General features: G+C 46.2%; 1 protein-coding gene across 1 annotated transcript in view; it reads right to left on the reverse strand.

The window, feature by feature from the left end:
• grk3 (G protein-coupled receptor kinase 3) overlaps window positions 1-21,764 on the reverse strand; it is a gene marked incomplete at its 3' end in the record, with an annotated part of 147,197 nt that overhangs the window by 17,939 nt on the left and 107,494 nt on the right. Inside the window, exons 17-20 of the mRNA XM_079525320.1 lie at window positions 15,786-15,864; window positions 9,873-10,676; window positions 6,038-6,174; window positions 4,797-4,910 (exon numbers count right to left, since the gene is read on the reverse strand). Coding sequence (XP_079381446.1) covers window positions 4,797-4,910; window positions 6,038-6,174; window positions 9,873-10,676; window positions 15,786-15,864 — 1,134 coding nt within the window. The remainder of the gene's footprint in view (window positions 1-4,796; window positions 4,911-6,037; window positions 6,175-9,872; window positions 10,677-15,785; window positions 15,865-21,764) is intronic.

Consider the following 21,764-nt stretch of genomic DNA (forward strand, 5'->3'; position numbering starts at 1 on the left):
ACTCTGTCTGACTGGCACAGAGTTTACGTTGGGGGAGTGAACTTGCTCGGAGTTTGAGTGAGGCCAGCCAAACTCTGCATGTCCACTCTAACCATGCCAGAGCCTTAGATATAGACAGAGTTACGCAAACTGCGTTCACTTCATGGGGCTTCAGTCCAATGGAGGCTCTCCAAATAGACTTCTATTGAGCATGGGGACAACCAACTGGGACAAGTCCTGGACCGGAAGTAGGCAGAAATGCATTGGACTCAGGGCAACAGCCCAGCTTTAATGATCTTAAATCCCTTTATTTTAGATTGTTTTGTAGTAATAGTACAACATAAACATTAGAGAGACTTTAGTTGTTACTGTACAATACTTTAAAACATGCTTAAAATAGCTCTTATTTGCGCCACCCTCGTTGGAAAAAATGTATTTCCAACTCCAGCTTGTCTCAGTTCAGGCTGCATGAACAGAGCTCGGTTTCTGCCCCCTCAATGTCCTAACTATTCTATTAGATGGCTTTGGTCCACTCTAACCAAAGTGTTAAAGGACTAGTTCACCCCCCCCAAAAATGACTTATTGCACAATTAACCTGTAAAACTGAGCCAATCAGTTGGCCACCTCCCAAGGTCTATGAAAACAAGCCCAGAAGAAGCGACTATAAATAGGCCACACGTATAAGCATAGCTTATAGGCTATTTTGTCATCAAATACAATTTAGGCATTTAGCAGAATCCGACTTACACATCGGCTATTTGAAAATAGCAGATCTACAAGCTTGTTGTATAACCAGCAGTTATATAGACTGGACTGGTGACTGGAGGCGTTTACATAAATGGTGCATTTATATAGCGCCTTTATCCAAGGTGCTTTACATAGATTGTGCATTACATTCACCCATTCACACACACATTCATACACCGATTGCGGCGGACGCCATGCTAGGTACCAACCAGCACATCGGGAGCAATTTGGGGTTCAGTGTCTTGCCCAAGGACACTTCGACATGTAGACAGGAGGAGCCGGGATTCAAACCGCCGACCCATGGATCATTGGACGACCTGCTCTACCTCTTGAGCCACAGTCACCCTCTCTGTTTTGGTAGACGATGTTGTTGACTAAAACAAAGACGAAAAATGTTCGTCGACGTCGACTACCTTTTTTCACAGAGGAAAACTAAATGGAAACTAAGCTATGATGACTAAAACTAAGACTAAATATATTGACAATTTAGTCAACAAATAAAAACTAGACTAAAATTTTAGGAAGGGACTAGTGGACAAGAGATCCAGTATATGTCATTTTACACTTGGTTGCATGCTGAAAATAGCAGATCTACAAGCGTAAAAACAGTTATTACGACGGCATCAAGGCCCGCCAAAATACATTCAGTCGACTAAATCAACTGTAGATTTAGTCAACAAAAATCTCATGATATTTAGTCGACTAACACTCCGGGTGACTAAAATGTGACTAAAACTAAATTAAAAAAATTCAAGAGACTATGACTAAAACTAAAATATAAATTTGCTGCCAAAATAAACACTGATGCCCAGCTTTCCGGGTTTGTGTAAACACAAATATTGGCTTGTTATTTATTGGCTGATCACCCCATTCGCCCCATTATAGCGATGATTTGATTGGCTGAGCAAAGTACATATTGAAGATAAAAGTGAGGGTAGAAAAGTGAAGACGGAAAAGTGAGCATGCAAATTGTATGATGATACATGAAGAGCGCCCCTCACTTCACATGGGTGTGATTTTTTTTTTACCTAGGGGTGGGGGCTTGGCGAAAATCTTTAGCCCCTATCCAAACATGTGTGGTGAAAATGAAAGGACATTAAACCAACCATGGGACGCATACACAACTTTATCCTGCTACGTCATGAACCAAAAAATCAGTATTTATAATGCGGGACGTTCCCATACAACTAGGGATGTCCTGATCACGAATTTATGCCCCCGATCCGTTTCCGATCATTTGATTTCGAGGATCTGCCGATACCGATTTTTCCCGATCCGATATTTATATTTGTATTAACAATTATTGAAAGGCAAGTGTGTGCGTGTGAGAGTGTGTGTCTCCTCTCTCTGTCCACTCTGCACTCAGCGGGACCAGAGAGAGAGAGTGTGTGTGTGTGTGTGTGTGTGAGTGAGTGAGAGAGAGCGAGAGAGAGAGAGAGAGAGAGAGTGTGTGTGTGTGTTTGTGTGTGTGCGCTTCCTTTATCACGCACAGTTTATTGGTTCAGTGGCACAGACGTCATGCAAAGTGTGACAAATCCACGAAGCCGATGAGTACCTCACACTGCAACACAAACTGCTTCACCTCCCTTGATGGTACGTACCTCACACTGCAACACAAACTGATTCACCTTTGATGGTACGTACCTCACACTGCAACACAAACTGCTTCACCTCCCTTGATGGTACGTACCTCACACTGCAACACAAACTGCTTCCCCTCCCTTGATGGTACGTACCTCACACTGCAACACAAACTGCTTCACCTCCCTTGATGGTACGTACCTCACACTGCAACACAAACTGCTTCACCTCCTTTGATGGTACGTACCTCACACTGCAACACAAACTACTTCCCCTCCCTTGATGGTACGTACCTCACACTGCAACACAAACTGCTTCCCCTCCCTTGATGGTACGTACCTCACACTGCAACACAAACTGCTTCACCTCCCTTGATGGTACGTACCTCACACTGCAACACAAACTGCTTCACCTCCTTTGATGGTACGTACCTCACACTGCAGCACAAACTGCTTCACCTTTGATGGTACGTACCTCACACTGCAACACAAACTGCTTCACCTTTGATGGTACGTACCTCACACTGCAACACAAACTGCCTCACCTTTGATGGTACGTACCTCACTGCAACACAAACTGCTTCACCTTTGATGGTACGTACCTCACACTGCAACACAAACTGCTTCACCTTTGATGGTACGTACCTCACACTGCAACACAAACTGCCTCACCTTTGATGGTACGTACCTCACTGCAACACAAACTGCTTCACCTCCTTTGATGGTACGTACCTCACACTGCAACACAAACTGCTTCACCTCCTTTGATGGTACGTACCTCACACTGCAACACAAACTGCTTCACCTTTGATGGTACGTACCTCACTGCAACACAAACTGCTTCACCTCCCTTGATGGTACGTACCTCACACTGCAACACAAACTGCTTCCCTCCCTTGATGGTACGTACCTCACACTGCAACACAAACTGCTTCCCTCCCTTGATGGTACTACCTCACACTGCAACACAAACTGCTTCACCTTTGATGGTACGTACCTCACACTGCAACACAAACTGCTTCACCTCCCTTGATGGTACGTACCTCACACTGCAACACAAACTGCTTCACCTCCCTTGATGGTACGTACCTCACACTGCAACACAAACTGCTTCACCTCCCTTGATGGTACTACCTCACACTGCAACACAAACTGCTTCACCTTTGATGGTACGTACCTCACACTGCAACACAAACTGCTTCCCTCCCTTGATGGTACGTACCTCACTGCAACACAAACTGCTTCACCTCCCTTGATGGTACGTACCTCACACTGCAACACAAACTGCTTCCCTCCCTTGATGGTACGTACCTCACACTGCAACACAAACTGCTTCCCTCCCTTGATGGTACGTACCTCACACTGCAACACAAACTGCTTCCCTCCCTTGATGGTACGTACCTCACACTGCAACACAAACTGCTTCCCTCCCTTGATGGTACGTACCTCACACTGCAACACAAACTGCTTCCCTCCCTTGATGGTACGTACCTCACACTGCAACACAAACTGCTTCACCTCCCTTGATGGTACTACCTTACACTGCAAGACAAACTGCTTCCCTCCCTTGATGGTACGTACCTCACACTGCAAGACAAACTGCTTCCCTCCCTTGATGGTACGTACCTCACACTGCAACACAAACTGCTTCACCTCCCTTGATGGTACGTACCTCACACTGCAACACAAACTGCTTCACCTCCCTTGATGGTACGTACCTCACACTGCAACACAAACTACTTCCCTCCCTTGATGGTACGTACCTCACACTGCAACACAAACTGCTTCACCTCCCTTGATGGTACGTACCTCACACTGCAACACAAACTGCTTCACCTCCCTTGATGGTACGTACCTCACACTGCAGCACAAACTGCTTCACCTTTGATGGTACGTACCTCACACTGCAACACAAACTGCTTCACCTCCCTTGATGGTACGTACCTCACACTGCAACACAAACTGCTTCACCTTTGATGGTACGTACCTCACACTGCAACACAAACTGCTTCACCTCCCTTGATGGTACGTACCTCACACTGCAACACAAACTGCTTCACCTCCTTTGATGGTACGTACCTCACACTGCAACACAAACTGCTTCACCTCCCTTGATGGTACGTACCTCACACTGCAACACAAACTGCTTCACCTCCTTTGATGGTACGTACCTCACACTGCAACACAAACTGCTTCACCTCCTTTGATGGTACGTACCTCACACTGCAACACAAACTGCTTCACCTCCTTTGATGGTACGTACCTCACACTGCAACACAAACTGCTTCACCTCCCTTGATGGTACGTACCTCACACTGCAACACAAACTGCTTCACCTTTGATGGTACGTACCTCACACTGCAACACAAACTGCTTCACCTCCCTTGATGGTACGTACCTCACACTGCAGCACAAACTGCTTCACCTCCTTTGATGGTACGTACCTCACACTGCAGCACAAACTGCTTCACCTCCTTTGATGGTACGTACCTCACACTGCAACACAAACTGCTTCCCTCCTTTGATGCGAAGCAGGATGCACTTCTTGTCTTTAATCTGCGTCTCCTCCACCGACACCATCTGTTCCATGGTCAGCAGGTTTTGCTGTGGATCACAACCAGATCAAATCAAATCCACCGGCAGAAAAAAGAAGAGAGGACACTGTGAAGTTTGTCAAAACACGACCGGCTTAATAATCAGTCGTTGGGATCACATGATGGGTGTTGTTGGATTGAAGGTGTGTAGGTGTGTGCAAACAGACAGTACGGTCAAAGCTTGCACATTGGCACATCTAAATCTGACAGCAATCACTGAACAGATTAGAGGTTGAACTACTAGACCAGAGATAGACTAGATCTCAAAGGAGGACCCTCTGGGGTTCCTTAAGGAGGACCCTCTGGGGTTCCTTAAGGAGGACCCTCTGGGGTTCCTAAAGGAGGACCCTCTGGGGTTCCTTAAGGAGGACCCTCTGGGGTTCCTTAAGGAGGACCCTCTGGGGTTCCTTAAGGAGGACCTTCTGGGGTTCCTTAAGGGGGTTTGAAATGGAACCTGACGATGCATTTTAACAGCTGGAGAACAACGGCGAGCGACACTTGGCTATCGCCCACTATCGGCCGGACGACGTCGCCCCAAAATATGAATTATTTTCATCAAAAGATGAATTATTTTCTCCTTTTCGGCCCAACGTTCCTACACCCATTTTTCCGGAACATTCGTCTGTCTGTCGCCCGCTGTTAAAACGTACTGTTACAGGTCTGTAACTCTTTAGAGCCAAAATGAGAACCAAATGGACCTCACTGTGAGCTTGTAGATCTGCTATTTTCACTTGTTTGGGTCCTGGGCTGGGCTGGGGGGAGACATGACATTTCTCTATTGGGTCTCGAGCTAAAAGGTTTGGGGACCACTGCACTGCTGAAAACCATGTATGTGCAACATAGGGCTTTAAGCAACTAGTCCACTATTAAATTAGTCGACTAGTAAATCCACTAGTCGACCTTGTTGGTACTAGTTGACTAGTTAATAAGAAAACAAAGAAAAGTTGTTTTTTGCTTTTCTTTTTTTTCTCGTTTTTGCAGGCCTCAAGACCAGCTAGAAATAGAATACTATATTATTGTCACCAATGTACACAGTGTGTGTGTGTGTGTGTGTGTGTGTGTGTGTGTGTGTGTGTGTGTGTGTGTGTGTGTGTGTGTGTGTGTGCGCGCGCGTGCGTGCGTGCGTGCGTGTCTCACCCGTGACTCCCCCTCCCCCCTCCACTCCACTCGGTTGGGAAACAGGTAGAAGTAGCGTCGCTGCCACTGGGTGAGGAAGGGGTTTCCCAGCTTCAGCATGTAGCCGTGCATGATGCAGTCTTTACCCAGAGCATAGTCTGCAACACACAACACACATGATTCAGTCTTTACCCAGAGCATAGTCTGTAACACACAACACACATGATTCAGTCTTTACCCAGAGCATAGTCTGTAACACAACACACATGATGCAGTCTTTACCCAGAGCATAGTCTGTAACACACAACACACATGATTCAGTCTTTACCCAGAGCATAGTCTGTAACACAACACACATGATGCAGTCTTTACCCAGAGCATAGTCTGTAACACACAACACACATGATTCAGTCTTTACCCAGAGCATAGTCTGCAACACACAACACACATGATGCAGTCTTTACCCAGAGCATAGTCTGTAACACACAACACACATGATGCAGTCTTTACCCAGAGCATAGTCTGCAACACACAACACACATGATGCAGTCTTTACCCAGAGCATAGTCTGCAACACACAACACACATGATGCAGTCTTTACCCAGAGCATAGTCTGTAACACAACACACATGATGCAGTCTTTACCCAGAGCATAGTCTGTAACACAACACACATGATGCAGTCTTTACCCAGAGCATAGTCTGCAACACACAACACACATGATGCAGTCTTTACCCAGAGCATAGTCTGTAACACAACACACATGATGCAGTCTTTACCCAGAGCATAGTCTGCAACACACAACACACATGATGCAGTCTTTACCCAGAGCATAGTCTGCAACACAACACACATGATGCCGTCTTTACCCAGAGCATAGTCTGCAACACACAACACACATGATGCAGTCTTTACCCAGAGCATAGTCTGCAACACACAACACACATGATGCAGTCTTTACCCAGAGCATAGTCTGTAACACACAACACACATGATGCAGTCTTTACCCAGAGCATAGTCTGTAACACAACACACATGATGCAGTCTTTACCCAGAGCATAGTCTGTAACACAACACACATGATGCAGTCTTTACCCAGAGCATAGTCTGTAACACAAACGCGCTGGTGCGTTGACTATCATTGCACGCACCATTAGATGACGGTTCATGAAAAATCACACCCGTTTGAACTGAGTGGTGCAAGGTCTTATATAGTCTGATCAGCTATGTCAGTGACGTCACACACTAACCATAGCAACCATGCTCGTTTTTTTGGTACGAACAAACACGGGTACAAAGCCAGTTGTTGGAGTGGTTTGCACCACTCAAATAAATGAGTTTTGGAGCTATGTAGGGAGGTATGGAGAAGGGACCCGGTGGGGCGGGTCGGAGGGGGTCAGCGACTCCAAATCTGAGGCCATGGTTCTCAGCAGGAAACCGGTGGATTGTGCAGTCCAGGTAGGGAATGAGGCAATACCCCAGGTGAAGGAATTTAAGTATCTCAGGGTCTTGTTCACGAGTGGGAGGACGGAGAAGGAGATCAGCCGGAGAATCGGAGCGGCAGGGGCGGTATTGCAGTCTCTGTACCGCACTGTTGTGACGAAAAGAGAGTTGAGCCAGAAGGCAAAGCTCTCTGTCTACCGAGCAATCTTCGTTCCTACTCTCACCTATGGTCATGAAGTGTGGGTCATGACCGAAAGAATAAGGTTGCGAATACAAGCGGCCGAAATTAGTTTTCTCCGACGGATGGCTGGAATCTCCCTTAGAGAGAAGTTCAGTCACACGGGAGAGACTCAGAGTAGAGCCGCTGCTCCTTCGCCTGGAAAGGAGCCAGCTTAGGTGGGCATCTGGTTAGGATGCCTCTCGGGCGTCCCCTTAGGGAGGTCCTCGATGCACGTCCCACTGGGAGGAGACCCCAGGGCAGACCAAGGCGCAGATGGAGGGATTACATCGACTCACTGGCCTTGGAACGTATCGGGATCCCCCAGGAGGAAGTCACTAATGTTGCTCTGGAGAGGGAAGTCTGGAGCTCTCTGGTGGAGCTGTTGCCCCAGCGACCCGACTATGGATAAGCGGTTGAAGATGGATGGATGGATGTTCTAAATCCTATAGAGTTTTCTGAAAAACATATGCTGCTATAGCTAAAATCTAAAACGAATGGTTAAAAGAATATAAAGGATAGAGTGAGGACTGAGAATGACAGCCCCGTCCCCTGCTATTCATTTCAAGCAGCATTATAACTCAATGGCTGGAGCGAGTGGAAGTTGAGAGCGGATCTCAAATTTGACGTCAAATATGACTTCACTGAACGTCCGTCCTCCTCCATGAACGTGCTGCAGTTCCACTTTTGGCCAGTAGGTAGTGGCAGCTTCAACGTTAGCCAGCCCTTCTGGGGGCTTGGTTAAAAGAGAACAATGTGCAGTCTACCTGTATATAGCATGTCATGACAAAGATCCTTACTGTGAGGGGGCACGGTGGCACAGTTGGTAGTGCTGTCGCCTCACAGCTAGAAGGTCCTGGGTTCGATTCCCGCTCGGGCGCTGTGGGTGCTGGTGGCGCGTTTCCTCCTCCGCGTCATCAGTGCCCATACCCGAGGCGGGGTTGGCGAAAGGGCCTTTCTGTGTGGAGTTTGCATGTTCTCCCAGTGTCCCCTAGGGTAGGTACCCTCACAAAAAACATGCAGTAATCCTGGTCTCTAAACTGCCTCCCCCTGGCCAGCCGGGGCGCCTGATGGAGGGGAAAGGAACTGGTTGGAATAACGTGTTCCTACCACACGCTACGTCCAACCAGGGAAACTCCCCCCTGTCAGGTGTAATGAGTTCAAGTCCGTTGCTCTCCCCAGGTTGGCGGAGGGTGTGTAGAGCCCAGGATCACATTAGATAATTGACACAGGGGTGAAAAATGGGTTACAAAATCGTGGGATAAAAAATATTTAAAAAAAAAGATCCTTACTGTATAAGCTCCTCATAAAGACTTGGTCAGGGTTGGATTTGCTCGGGGGATGCATGGGTTCAAATCCTCATGTCTGCTTTTGATATCCCCTTCCTGGTCACCTATAAATGCACCATGTCTCTGTGTCTGTACGTCTGTAATCCACGTAACTCGAGAACCGTTCGCCCCACCGACACACGTGTTCCACCGACTCGGCACCGGGCTTTGCCCGGTACCGAGTCGGTCGGACCCACTTTTGTCCAGAACCGCCACTCTTCCTGGGCTCTGGACAGGGGCCCTGCACAGGCTCCATATATGGAGCTGTCCTGTTCTGACATCTGCATAGACTCCATATTTGGGCATGCCTGACAAAGAACTCCACATATGGGCATAGACCTGGCCTCTTCTGACATCACAACTCTTCATATTTTCGCACGCTTGACACATAACTCCATATATAGGAATAAAGGGACGCAGAGAGACTGATACAGACATCTTCATATATGGGCATTAAAAGGGACAGAGACAGGGTACTCTGACACGGGTTACAACAGGTATTGCATAGCCGGGTGGGGGTGGATCTCCAACTTCCATCGTTACCGACTCGGTGCTCTTCAGCATTTTAAATACTAGCCCTTACCCGTTGTGAGATATTTCACTGTGTGAAAAGTGGGAGTGATTGGTGCAGGCAGTGAGGAGCTACAGCAGTGTTTCTGACACACATTCATTCATTCAGAATTGAAAAGGCTGAAAGGCTGACCAGCCAGTCAGCCTTTTGTGCAGGCTGACTGTTGGCAGTCATGGCTCTCAGTTCCCACATTACGTCGTGTGGGAGTTCAGACTGATCCAGACCATACTGGACAACTGCCAGCTTGCATAAGGTCTTCAGACTAGGATTTGAGTCCAAGATGTACAGCTCATCACGGGCTTTAGGTCCAGGACATATATTCCCTCCAAAGAGGATGATACGATCTCCCACCCTGCACCTGCACATGGATTTATACTTCAGAGAGGGGCCGTTCCCCATGACCTTGACCGTCTTCCAGCAGTAGGTCCAGGCGTTGAATTTCCACACATCATTGAAGAAGCTATTCTGGAGGCCACCAACTACGTACAGCTCCCCATTGTAGGCAAAGGCTGAATGTGTTCGTCTGATGTGGAGTCGATTTGGAATCTGCTTTTCAGAAGGCGGTCTCAGCCATAGGTTGGTCTCTGTATCATACACTCTGACGTCGTCTGTATGCCATCCGCCTATTCCCCCAAATACAAACATCTTTGTCCCGAACATGGTAGCAGAGTGATTGTCAAACGATCTTTCCATAGTATTCAAAGAAGACCAGACCATTGTGGTGGTGTCCAACATGTGCATGCCTTTTTCTGAATAGATATACATGTCCTTGTCCAAGACACAGGCTGAGTGGCGGAACAACCCCTCTGGCACGGTCCCCGACACCTCTGGCCTGAACCATTCGTGGGTGTCCACGTCGAATGCATAAAGCACGTTGCAGTAAGGATATCCTCCAAACATGTAGATGGTGTTTTGTACCAGAACAGCTGTGTGTCCGTGGCGCATGGAGGGAGTCTCCGGGTGATGAGGCAACTTCTTCCAGCGTAAGCTCACTGTGTTGAAGACGTACAGGTTAATCAGAACCGGATTATGTATGCCAATGAGGTGTCCTCCCACAGCGTACATCTTGTGGTCCACTGCAACCGCAGCGTAATGCCATCCTGTTGGAGTCCCATCAAGACGCACAGCCCAGCAGAACATTTCATACACAGTGAGATACGGCTGAATGGTTCGAGTGTCACTCTTTCAAAGTACTGAGCTCCAGCCGCGTGTGTTTGTGTGTGTGCGCTTCCTTTATCACGCACAGTTTATTGGTTCAGTGGCACAGACGTTATGCAAAGTGTGACAAATCCACGAAGCCGATGAGTTGACTCAGTCAATGGAAGCCAATTACTGTTGATCTTCCTAATATGGCAAATTACGTAACATTTTAACCTTCGCAAAGATTGCATGCATGGCTATCAAGACCAGGTCAAGTGCTACGAACTAAGGTGGAGTCTGAAGAGGTGAGTCTTCAGATTACAGTTTAAGATTAGAAGTGAGTCCAGCTAGAAGGGAGAAGAGTCTAGGACGTGTGGAGCGTTGTCCAGGGTGTTTTAGAGAAGGGAGAAGAGTCTGGGACGTGTGGAGCGTTGTCCAGGGTGTTTTAGAGAAGGGAGAAGAGTCTGGGACGTGTGGAGCGTTGTCCAGGGTGTTTTAGAGAAGGGAGAATAGTCTGGGACGTGTGGAGCGTTGTCCAGGGTGTTTTAGAGAAGGGAGAAGAGTCTGGGACGTGTGGAGCGTTGTCCAGGGTGTTTTAGAGAAGGGAGAAGAGTCTGGGACGTGTGGAGCGTTGTTCAGGGTGTTTTAGAGAAGGGAGAAGAGTCTGGGACGTGTGGAGCGTTGTCCAGGGTGTTTTAGAGAAGGGAGAAGAGTCTGGGACGTGTGGAGCGTTGTCCAGGGTGTTTTAGAGAAGGGAGAAGAGTCTGGGACGTGTGGAGCGTTAGCGTTGTCCAGGGTGTTTTAGAGAAGGGAGAAGAGTCTGGGATGTGTGGAGCGTTGTCCAGGGTGTTTTAGAGAAGGGAGAAGAGTCTGGGACGTGTGGAGCGTTGTCCAGGGTGTTTTAGAGAAGGGAGAAGAGTCTGGGACGTGTGGAGCGTTGTCCAGGGTGTTTTAGAGAAGGGAGAAGAGTCTGGGACGTGTGGAGCGTTGTCCAGGGTGTTTTAGAGAAGGGAGAAGAGTCTGGGACGTGTGGAGCGTTGTCCAGGGTGTTTTAGAGAAGGGAGAAGAGTCTGGGACGTGTGGAGCGTTGTCCAGGGTGTTTTAGTATTGAGTATTAGTCGCCGAAATCAACACTGGTACTATGTATGTACCTCACACTGCAACACACCTCCTTTGATGGTACGTACCTCACACTGCAACACAAACTGCTTCCCTCCCTTGATGGTACGTACCTCACACTGCAACACAAACTGCTTCACCTCCCTTGATGGTACGTACCTCACACTGCAACACAAACTACTTCACCTCCTTTGATGGTACGTACCTCACACTGCAACACAAACTGCTTCACCTTTGATGGTACGTACCTCACACTGCAACACAAACTGCTTCACCTCCCTTGATGGTACGTACCTCACACTGCAACACAAACTACTTCACCTCCTTTGATGGTACGTACCTCACACTGCAACACAAACTGATTCACCTCCCTTGATGGTACGTACCTCACACTGCAACACAAACTGCTTCACCTCCCTTGATGGTACGTACCTCACACTGCAACACAAACTGCTTCACCTCCCTTGATGGTACGTACCTCACACTGCAACACAAACTGCTTCACCTTTGATGGTACGTACCTCACTGCAACACAAACTGCTTCACCTTTGATGGTACGTACCTCACACTGCAACACAAACTGCTTCACCTTTGATGGTACGTACCTCACACTGCAACACAAACTGCTTCACCTCCCTTGATGGTACGTACCTCACACTGCAACACAAACTGCTTCACCTTTGATGGTACGTACCTCACACTGCAACACAAACTGCTTCACCTCCTTTGATGGTACGTACCTCACACTGCAACACAAACTGCTTCACCTCCCTTGATGGTACGTACCTCACACTGCAACACAAACTGCTTCACCTCCTTTGATGGTACGTACCTCACACTGCAACACAAACTGCTTCACCTCCTTTGATGGTACGTACCTCACACTGCAACACAAACTGCTTCACCTCCTTTGATGGTACGTACCTCACACTGCAACACAAACTGCCTCACCTTTGATGGTACGTACCTCACTGCAACACAAACTGCTTCACCTCCTTTGATGGTACGTACCTCACACTGGAACACAATCTGCTTCACCTCCTTTGTTGCTACGTACCTCACACTGCAACACAAACTGCTTCACCTCCTTTGATGGTACGTACCTCACACTGCAACACAAACTGCTTCACCTCCTTTGATGGTACGTACCTCACACTGCAACACAAACTGCTTCACCTCCCTTGATGGTACTACCTTACACTGCAACACAAACTGCTTCACCTTTGATGGTACGTACCTCACACTGCAACACAAACTACTTCACCTCCTTTGATGGTACGTACCTCACACTGCAACACAAACTGCTTCACCTTTGATGGTACGTACCTCACACTGCAACACAAACTGCTTCACCTCCCTTGATGGTACGTACCTCACACTGCAACACAAACTGCTTCACCTCCTTTGATGGTACGTACCTCACACTGCAACACAAACTGCTTCACCTTTGATGGTACGTACCTCACACTGCAACACAAACTGCTTCACCTCCCTTGATGGTACGTACCTCACACTGCAACACAAACTGCTTCACCTTTGATGTTACGTACCTCACTGCAACACAAACTGCTTCACCTCCTTTGATGGTACGTACCTCACACTGCAACACAAACTGCTTCACCTCCTTTGACGGTACGTACCTCACACTGCAACACAAACTGCTTCCCTCCCTTGATGGTACGTACCTCACACTGCAACACAAACTGCTTCACCTCCTTTGATGGTACGTACCTCACACTGCAACACAAACTGCTTCACCTCCTTTGATGGTACGTACCTCACACTGCAACACAAACTGCTTCACCTTTGATGGTACGTACCTCACACTGCAACACAAACTGCTTCACCTTTGATGGTACGTACCTCACACTGCAACACAAACTGCTTCACCTTTGATGGTACGTACCTCACACTGCAACACAAACTGCTTCCCTCCCTTGATGGTACGTACCTCACACTGCAACACAAACTGCTTCACCTCCCTTGATGGTACGTACCTCACACTGCAACACAAACTGCTTCACCTCCTTTGATGGTACGTACCTCACACTGCAACACAAACTACTTCCCCTCCCTTGATGGTACGTACCTCACACTGCAACACAAACTGCTTCACCTTTGATGGTACGTACCTCACACTGCAACACAAACTGCTTCACCTCCTTTGATGGTACGTACCTCACACTGCAACACAAACTGCTTCACCTCCCTTGATGGTACGTACCTCACACTGCAACACAAACTGCTTCACCTCCTTTGATGGTACGTACCTCACACTGCAACACAAACTGCTTCACCTCCCTTGATGGTACGTACCTCACACTGCAACACAAACTGCCTCACCTTTGATGGTACGTACCTCACTGCAACACAAACTGCTTCACCTCCTTTGATGGTACGTACCTCACACTGCAACACAATCTGCTTCACCTCCTTTGATGGTACGTACCTCACACTGCAACACAAACTGCTTCACCTCCCTTGATGGTACGTACCTCACACTGCAACACAAACTGCTTCACCTTTGATGGTACGTACCTCACACTGCAACACAAACTGCTTCACCTTTGATGGTACGTACCTCACACTGCAACACAAACTGCTTCACCTCCTTTGATGGTACGTACCTCACACTGCAACACAAACTGCCTCACCTTTGATGGTACGTACCTCACTGCAACACAAACTGCTTCACCTCCTTTGATGGTACGTACCTCACACTGCAACACAAACTGCTTCACCTTTGATGGTACGTACCTCACACTGCAACACAAACTGCTTCCCTCCTTTGATGGTACGTACCTCACACTGAAACACAAACTGCTTCACCTCGTTTGATGGTACGTACCTCACACTGCAACACAAACTGCTTCACCTCCCTTGATGGTACGTACCTCACACTGCAACACAAACTGCTTCACCTTTGATGGTACGTACCTCACTGCAACACAAACTGCTTCACCTCCCTTGATGGTACGTACCTCACACTGCAACACAAACTGCTTCACCTTTGATGGTACGTACCTCACTGCAACACAAACTGCTTCACCTCCTTTGATGGTACGTACCTCACACTGCAACACAAACTGCTTCACCTTTGATGGTACGTACCTCACTGCAACACAAACTGCTTCACCTTTGATGGTACGTACCTCACACTGCAACACAAACTGCTTCACCTTTGATGGTACGTACCTCACACTGCAACACAAACTGCTTCACCTCCCTTGATGGTACGTACCTCACACTGCAACACAAACTGCTTCACCTCCCTTGATGGTACGTACCTCACACTGCAACACAAACTGCTTCACCTCCTTTGATGGTACGTACCTCACACTGCAACACAAACTGCTTCACCTCCCTTGATGGTACGTACCTCACACTGCAACACAAACTGCTTCACCTCCTTTGATGGTACGTACCTCACACTGCAACACAAACTGCTTCACCTCCTTTGATGGTACGTACCTCACACTGCAACACAAACTGCTTCACCTCCCTTGATGGTACGTACCTCACACTGCAACACAATCTGCTTCACCTCCTTTGTTGCTACGTACCTCACACTGCAACACAAACTGCTTCACCTCCTTTGATGGTACGTACCTCACACTGCAACACAAACTGCTTCACCTCCTTTGATGGTACGTACCTCACACTGCAACACAAACTGCTTCACCTCCCTTGATGGTACTACCTTACACTGCAACACAAACTGCTTCACCTTTGATGGTACGTACCTCACTGCAACACAAACTGCTTCACCTCCTTTGATGGTACGTACCTCACACTGAAACACAAACTGCTTCACCTCGTTTGATGGTACGTACCTCACACTGCAACACAAACTGCTTCACCTCCTTTGATGGTACGTACCTCACTGCAACACAAACTGCTTCACCTCCCTTGATGGTACGTACCTCACACTGCAACACAAACTGCTTCACTGTGAAGCAGGATGCACTTCTTGTCTTTAATCTGCGTCTCCTCCACCGACACGATCTGCTCCATGGTCAGCAGGTTTTGCTGTGGATCACAACCAGATCAAATCAAATCCACTGGCAGAAAAAAGAAGAGAGGACACTGTGAAGTTTGTCAAAACACGACCGGCTTAATAATCAGTCGTTGGGATCACATGATGGGTGTTGTTGGATTGAAGGTGTGTAGGTGTGTGCAAACAGACAGTACGGTCAAAGCTTGCACATTGGCACATCTAAATCTGACAGCAATCACTGAACAGATTAGAGGTTGAACTACTAGACCAGAGATAGACTAGATCTCAAAGGAGGACCCTCTGGGGTTCCTTAAGGAGGACCCTCTGGGGTTCCTTAAGGAGGACCTTCTGGGGTTCCTTAAGGAGGACCCTCTGGGGTTCCTTAAGGAGGACCCTCTGGGGTTCCTAAAGGAGGACCCTCTGGGGTTCCTTAAGGAGGACCCTCTGGGGTTCCTTAAGGAGGACCCTCTGGGGTTCCTTAAGGAGGACCTTCTGGGGTTCCTTAAGGAGGACCCTCTGGGGTTCCTTAAGGAGGACCCTCTGGGGTTCCTAAAGGAGGACCCTCTGGGGTTCCTTAAGGAGGACCCTCTGGGGTTCCTTAAGGAGGACCCTCTGGTGTTCCTTAAGGAGGACCCTCTGGGGTTCCTTAAGGAGGACCCTCTGGGGTTCCTAAAGGAGGACCCTCTGGGGTTCCTTAAGGAGGACCCTCTGGGGTTCCTTAAGGGGGTTTGAAATGGATCCTGACAATGCGTTTTAACAGCTGGAGAACAACGGCGAGCGACACTTTAATTTCATTGGCTATCGTCCACTATCGGCCGGACGACGTCGCCCAAAATATGAATTATTTTCATCAAAAGATTAATTATTTTCTCCTTTTCGGCCCAACGTTCCTACACCCATTTTTCCGGAACATTCGTCTGTCTGTCGCCCGCTGTTAAAACGTACTGTTACAGGTCTGTAACTCTTTAGGGCCAAACGGAGAACCAAATGGACCCTTACTACGGACAGGTCCATTTGGTTCCACTGTCTGTAACAGCTTGTCCTACTATACTAGCAGGAGCTTGGCACAGGGTGAGGAAAACAGGCTCTCTACTGACACCTAGAGCAGGATACTGTGCACTACAACTACACCCACTGTTTCCCCAAAAACTGTTTTTGTGGCCCACGAGTTAAATGTTCCCCTTTTCTTTTCTTAACAAAAAACATGTATTTCAAGAGAGAGAGAGAGAGAGAGAGAGAGAAAGAAATAAAGAAAGACCATACATTAAAAACTAATTCTAACTTTTTTTAAAAATAATTTCATAAATAAAATGTACTCTATAAATTAAACTTTTAAGAAGTGTGGGGGAAAAAAGCAGATCTACTTTAGCTCACTGTGAGCTTGTAGATCTGCTATTTTCACTTGTTTGGGTCCTGGGCTGGGCTGGGGGGAGACATGACATTTCTCTGTTGGGTCTCAAGCTAAAAGGTTTGGGGACCACTGCACTGCTGAAAACCATGTATGTGCAACATAGGGCTTTAAGCAATTAGTCGACTATTAAATTAGTCGACTAGTAAATCCACTAGTCGACCTTGTTGGTACTATAGTTGACTAGTTCATAAGAAAAGAAAAAAAAACTTTTTTTTGTTTTGTTTGTTTGATTTTGCAGGCCTCAAGATCAGCTAGAATACTATATTATTTGTACAGTTTGTTATAAACGTCAGAGACGTCCGCATATTCGCATGCTTTTATACGATGTTCATATAAAAAACTAAATTAAGCAGATAATTAACAGCGTCCTGAATAAATAACACATTGACAACATTTGTAAAAAACCAACCCGTTTGTAAATCCGTCAAGGTTTGAGGGAGTTATGACTATTTTTGTTTGAGCTGCCATAGTGTACTGTAGCCCCTCAGCAAGATGGCCGCCGGGTGAACTATGTCAGAGACTCCGCCTTGAGCCATCTAGCCTTTGTATATGTCTATGCCCCCGACTGTCTGCTGGTAGCTCTATAAAAATCACACCTGTGTGAACTGAGTGGTGCAACTCCGTGTGGGGGTCCCCGGAACTTCCAGACCCACAGGAACGCGCCCAGGTTGCCAGCCAAAGCAAAGCAAAGTAAAGTTCTGTGTTTACCCAGGGTAAGTGGACTAAGCTCGAGATGCTTGTTTACAGCCACGCCCTGCTCATAGAACATTTCATGGTTGGGGTTCAATGCCTTGCTCAAGGGCACTTCAGCGGTGGTAATTTTAACGTGCCGGTCCGGGGATTCGAACTGGCGACCTTCCGGTATCAAGACCGCTCCGCAAACCGTTCGGCCACCGCTGCCCTTTTCCAGCCCGGTTCCGGCGAGCCGCCCCGCGTCCGAAACGGTCGAGAAATGACAGAGTTACTGTGTGGGGGAATTAGCATTTAGCAGACATCTCTCTCTCTGTAATTAGCAGGCAACACTGCAACACTATCTCTCTCTCTCTGTAATTAGCAGGCAACACTGCAACACTATCTCTCTCTCCGTTTCTGTTCCTCTCTCCCCCCCCCCCATCATTTAAAAAAATAAAATAATAATAATTATATACATTATGTATTTACATTATGTATTTATACTATCGTGCCTGCTCAAAATCTGTTAAAAATATATTATTACTAACTTATTGATTTATTCTTGAATCTAGATGTAAGGTAGTGGCCTTTTGGTCAGCAGATGTCGCCGTTGACTGTACTACTTGGTAGTCTAGTTAGTATACTTGACTTTCTTTACACTATACTATAGTAAGTATACTTACACCAGCCGGGGCGCCTGATGGAGGGGAAAGGAACTGGTTGGAATAACATGTTCCTTCCACGCGCTACGTCCAACCAGGGAAACTCCCTTGCTCTCCCCATGTCCCCCATATATGGGGACTAGGCTGGCGGAGGGTGTGTAGAGCCCAGGATCACATTAGATAATTGACACAGGGGTGAAAAATGGGTTACAAAATCGTGGGATAAAAATTATAAAAAAAGTAAGTATACTTACTTTACTATCTATAGTATCAAGCATGCAGAAGCCCTCTTAAATTAAAGAACCATGTAAACTCACACGCACACAGTATAACACGAAAAAATTTTTTTTTATTTCTGAACCGTTTTGTTACAACCAGTCCAACACGTAAAGTTCCTACCTGTCTTGAAAACAAAACCAAAAAAAAGTCATTGAAATAAAAATAAATTGAATAACAATAATCATCATCGAATAATATTATCAATAATATATCAGTATCATCATGACCTTAATGGTGATAATAACCCAAAAGCCAGTAGTATTTCGTGTTTTTATGGCATTATGAAAAAAAACAGACCGTTGTTTTTTTTCCGATGGGTGTGTGTAAACCAAGGGTATTTCTACAGCGAAGATCTCGGGAGGGGTGTTTGTCGACGGGGGAAAGGAGGGGCACGTCCCCGAAAAAGAAACACAATAAATATGAAAAGCGCAGGAGTCTTCTTGGTATTTAAAAAATAATAATCATCTGTTACTTGCAGGTACAATATCTAAACTCTTTATGTGCAAGATCCGAGCCTTTAAGTCTTCACCACAAACAATTATACTCACATCAAAAAAAAAAAAAAAAAAACTTGAGTCTTCCCCGCAAACAAACATTTTTTGTTTTCTACATTTAATTTTTTTTAAATAAACCTAGAGCATTTTTGTCCATTTTTCATATACACATATATTTATATATACTTTAAAATTGAGTTTTTTTTTTGTCATTTTCTTTTTCTTCCTATATGCCATCCTTTCGTTGTCTTGTCGAGCATATTATGTGAGTCAAGAATTTGTGTAATGACAAAAAAAACAAAAACATCTTTCACTGAATGAAACGCATTGCGTTGCGCGCCGTGCGTTGCGTCGCGCGCCGTGCGTTGCGTCGCGCGCCGTGCGTTGTGTTGCGTTGCGTTGCACGCACTCACCACATTTACACACCGAGAGAGACGATGTGACAGAAACCCGTCAGGAGCAATATGAGCTAGCTGGCTTGTGTTGTTTTTTTCTTAAAAAAAAAAAAACAACAAAAAAAACATCCAATGTTGCCAGTTGGTGGAAAACACAGCGATACACACCCGACAAACAGCCTCAAGCTCCTGCTCCATTTGGTCAGTTTGGTATCCTTCAGAGGACATGACTCTACTCAGTGGTTCACAAACTTTTTCCATGTCAAGGACCCCCCAAAATGACACTCATTAGCCCCGCGGACCCCTCCATTTGAAGATCTGGCACTCAAAAATGGCACTCACGATAAAACAAGCGAATGGAATCCATTAAAAGGTCCGTTCTACAACACTGAGGTCCTTACAAGTACATAGTAATACAACTGTGTGTGTACTAAGTGAGTGTACTTGTACTAAGGTATACTGTACTCGTGAGGTAAAATAAGACTTTTTCCTGGTCCCCACAAGATTAAAAAAATAATAATTTAAAAAAGATTTTTAAAGTTAGGTTTATGATAAGGTTCAGGTTGGGGTTCGGGTAGAAAAGCAATAAAACAAAACTTCTACAATGTTTTAAAAATCGATGTCGTAAAAATGTTGATATGCTCCCAAGTATGTCCTGGAACAACATATTTTCAGATGGGGGTCGGCGGCCGATTACATATATACTTGGGGGTCCTTGACATGAAATAGTTTGAGAACCACTGACATAGAAACATGGCGTTTTCAGAAAACTGTCAGGACATAGAAGACATTTTGTAGAATCGTTCCCAGGCCTAAATGGATTAACCCATTTTGGGCGGGAACCCCTTTTGGTGTTAGCATTATGCTATGCTTTAGCTATTGAAAAATAGCAGATCTACAAGCTCATAGCGCGCCACTGAGTGGCGCGCTACGAGCTTGTAGGTCTGCTATTTTTGAAAAATCGAAGAACCACTGACATAGAAACATAGCTTTTTTAGAAAACTGTCAGGACTTAGAAGACATTTTGTAGAATCGTTCCCAGGTCTAAATTGATTTAATAGGAGGGGGGGGGGGGGGGGTGATGGCCTTCCACTCAGCAACAGGTTATTTGGCACAAAGAACGACCATTAAGTAACACATTGGGCAAAAAAAAGAAGAAAAAAAAGAAAAAGAAAAGGTGCAACCAAGTAATTACAATGAAAAACAATAAAAACCAGTTTGGTTTACAAAAATAAAAGACACCTTAAAAAGGTGACAACGATTTCTCTATAAGACAATAATCTCTCCTCCCCTCATCCCTGCCCCCTAATTGGATAAAGGCTACAATGGAATATCACAAACACAGCCCTATAGTCAAACCCCACCCCCTTTTTCCTATACTGTTTTTTTTTTTTTTTTTTTTTTTTTAAGTCACACACACGCATGTCACAGCTCTGGAAATGCATCGACAAACACAGATGAGGAACATTTTGTAACTGCATGAAAAATTAAAACCCCTGAAATTATCCGAGTACAACATTCCTCTCCCCCCCCCCCCCTTACCCCCCCCCTCCCCCCTTTCTCTCTCTGACTTGTTGATTTGACACGATCCGCAGCAGCACTTTTGCCTTGTTTTTGTAGACCTTTAAGTTATACTAGTAAAAACATTTACAAAGTCCCATCTGCAAAAAACCTTAATATCCTATTAACACCTGTTGTTTTTTTTATATGTATTTTTTTAAATGTAGTATGTGGGCTCTGTGTCGCGTCTGGGGGGGGGGGGGGGGGGGAAGCGGTATAAAAACAATCATCATATATTAACCGGAGTTTTATAATCATAACCTTCACCTAAAACTCGTCTGACACGGTGCAAAACACTGAGCATAAACCCAAAGCATAAACCAATGATTATGTGTGAGCCGAAAAAGGGGAAAAACATCCAATGTTCTAATTTCCGGAATGGCTGCAAGACTATGATGTGATGGACTGACATGATGAAGGACAAGACTATGATGTGATGGACTGACATGATGAAGGACA

This window comes from Electrona antarctica (assembly GCF_951216825.1).
Source record: "Electrona antarctica genome assembly, chromosome: 16".
Taxonomy (NCBI): domain Eukaryota; kingdom Metazoa; phylum Chordata; class Actinopteri; order Myctophiformes; family Myctophidae; genus Electrona; species Electrona antarctica.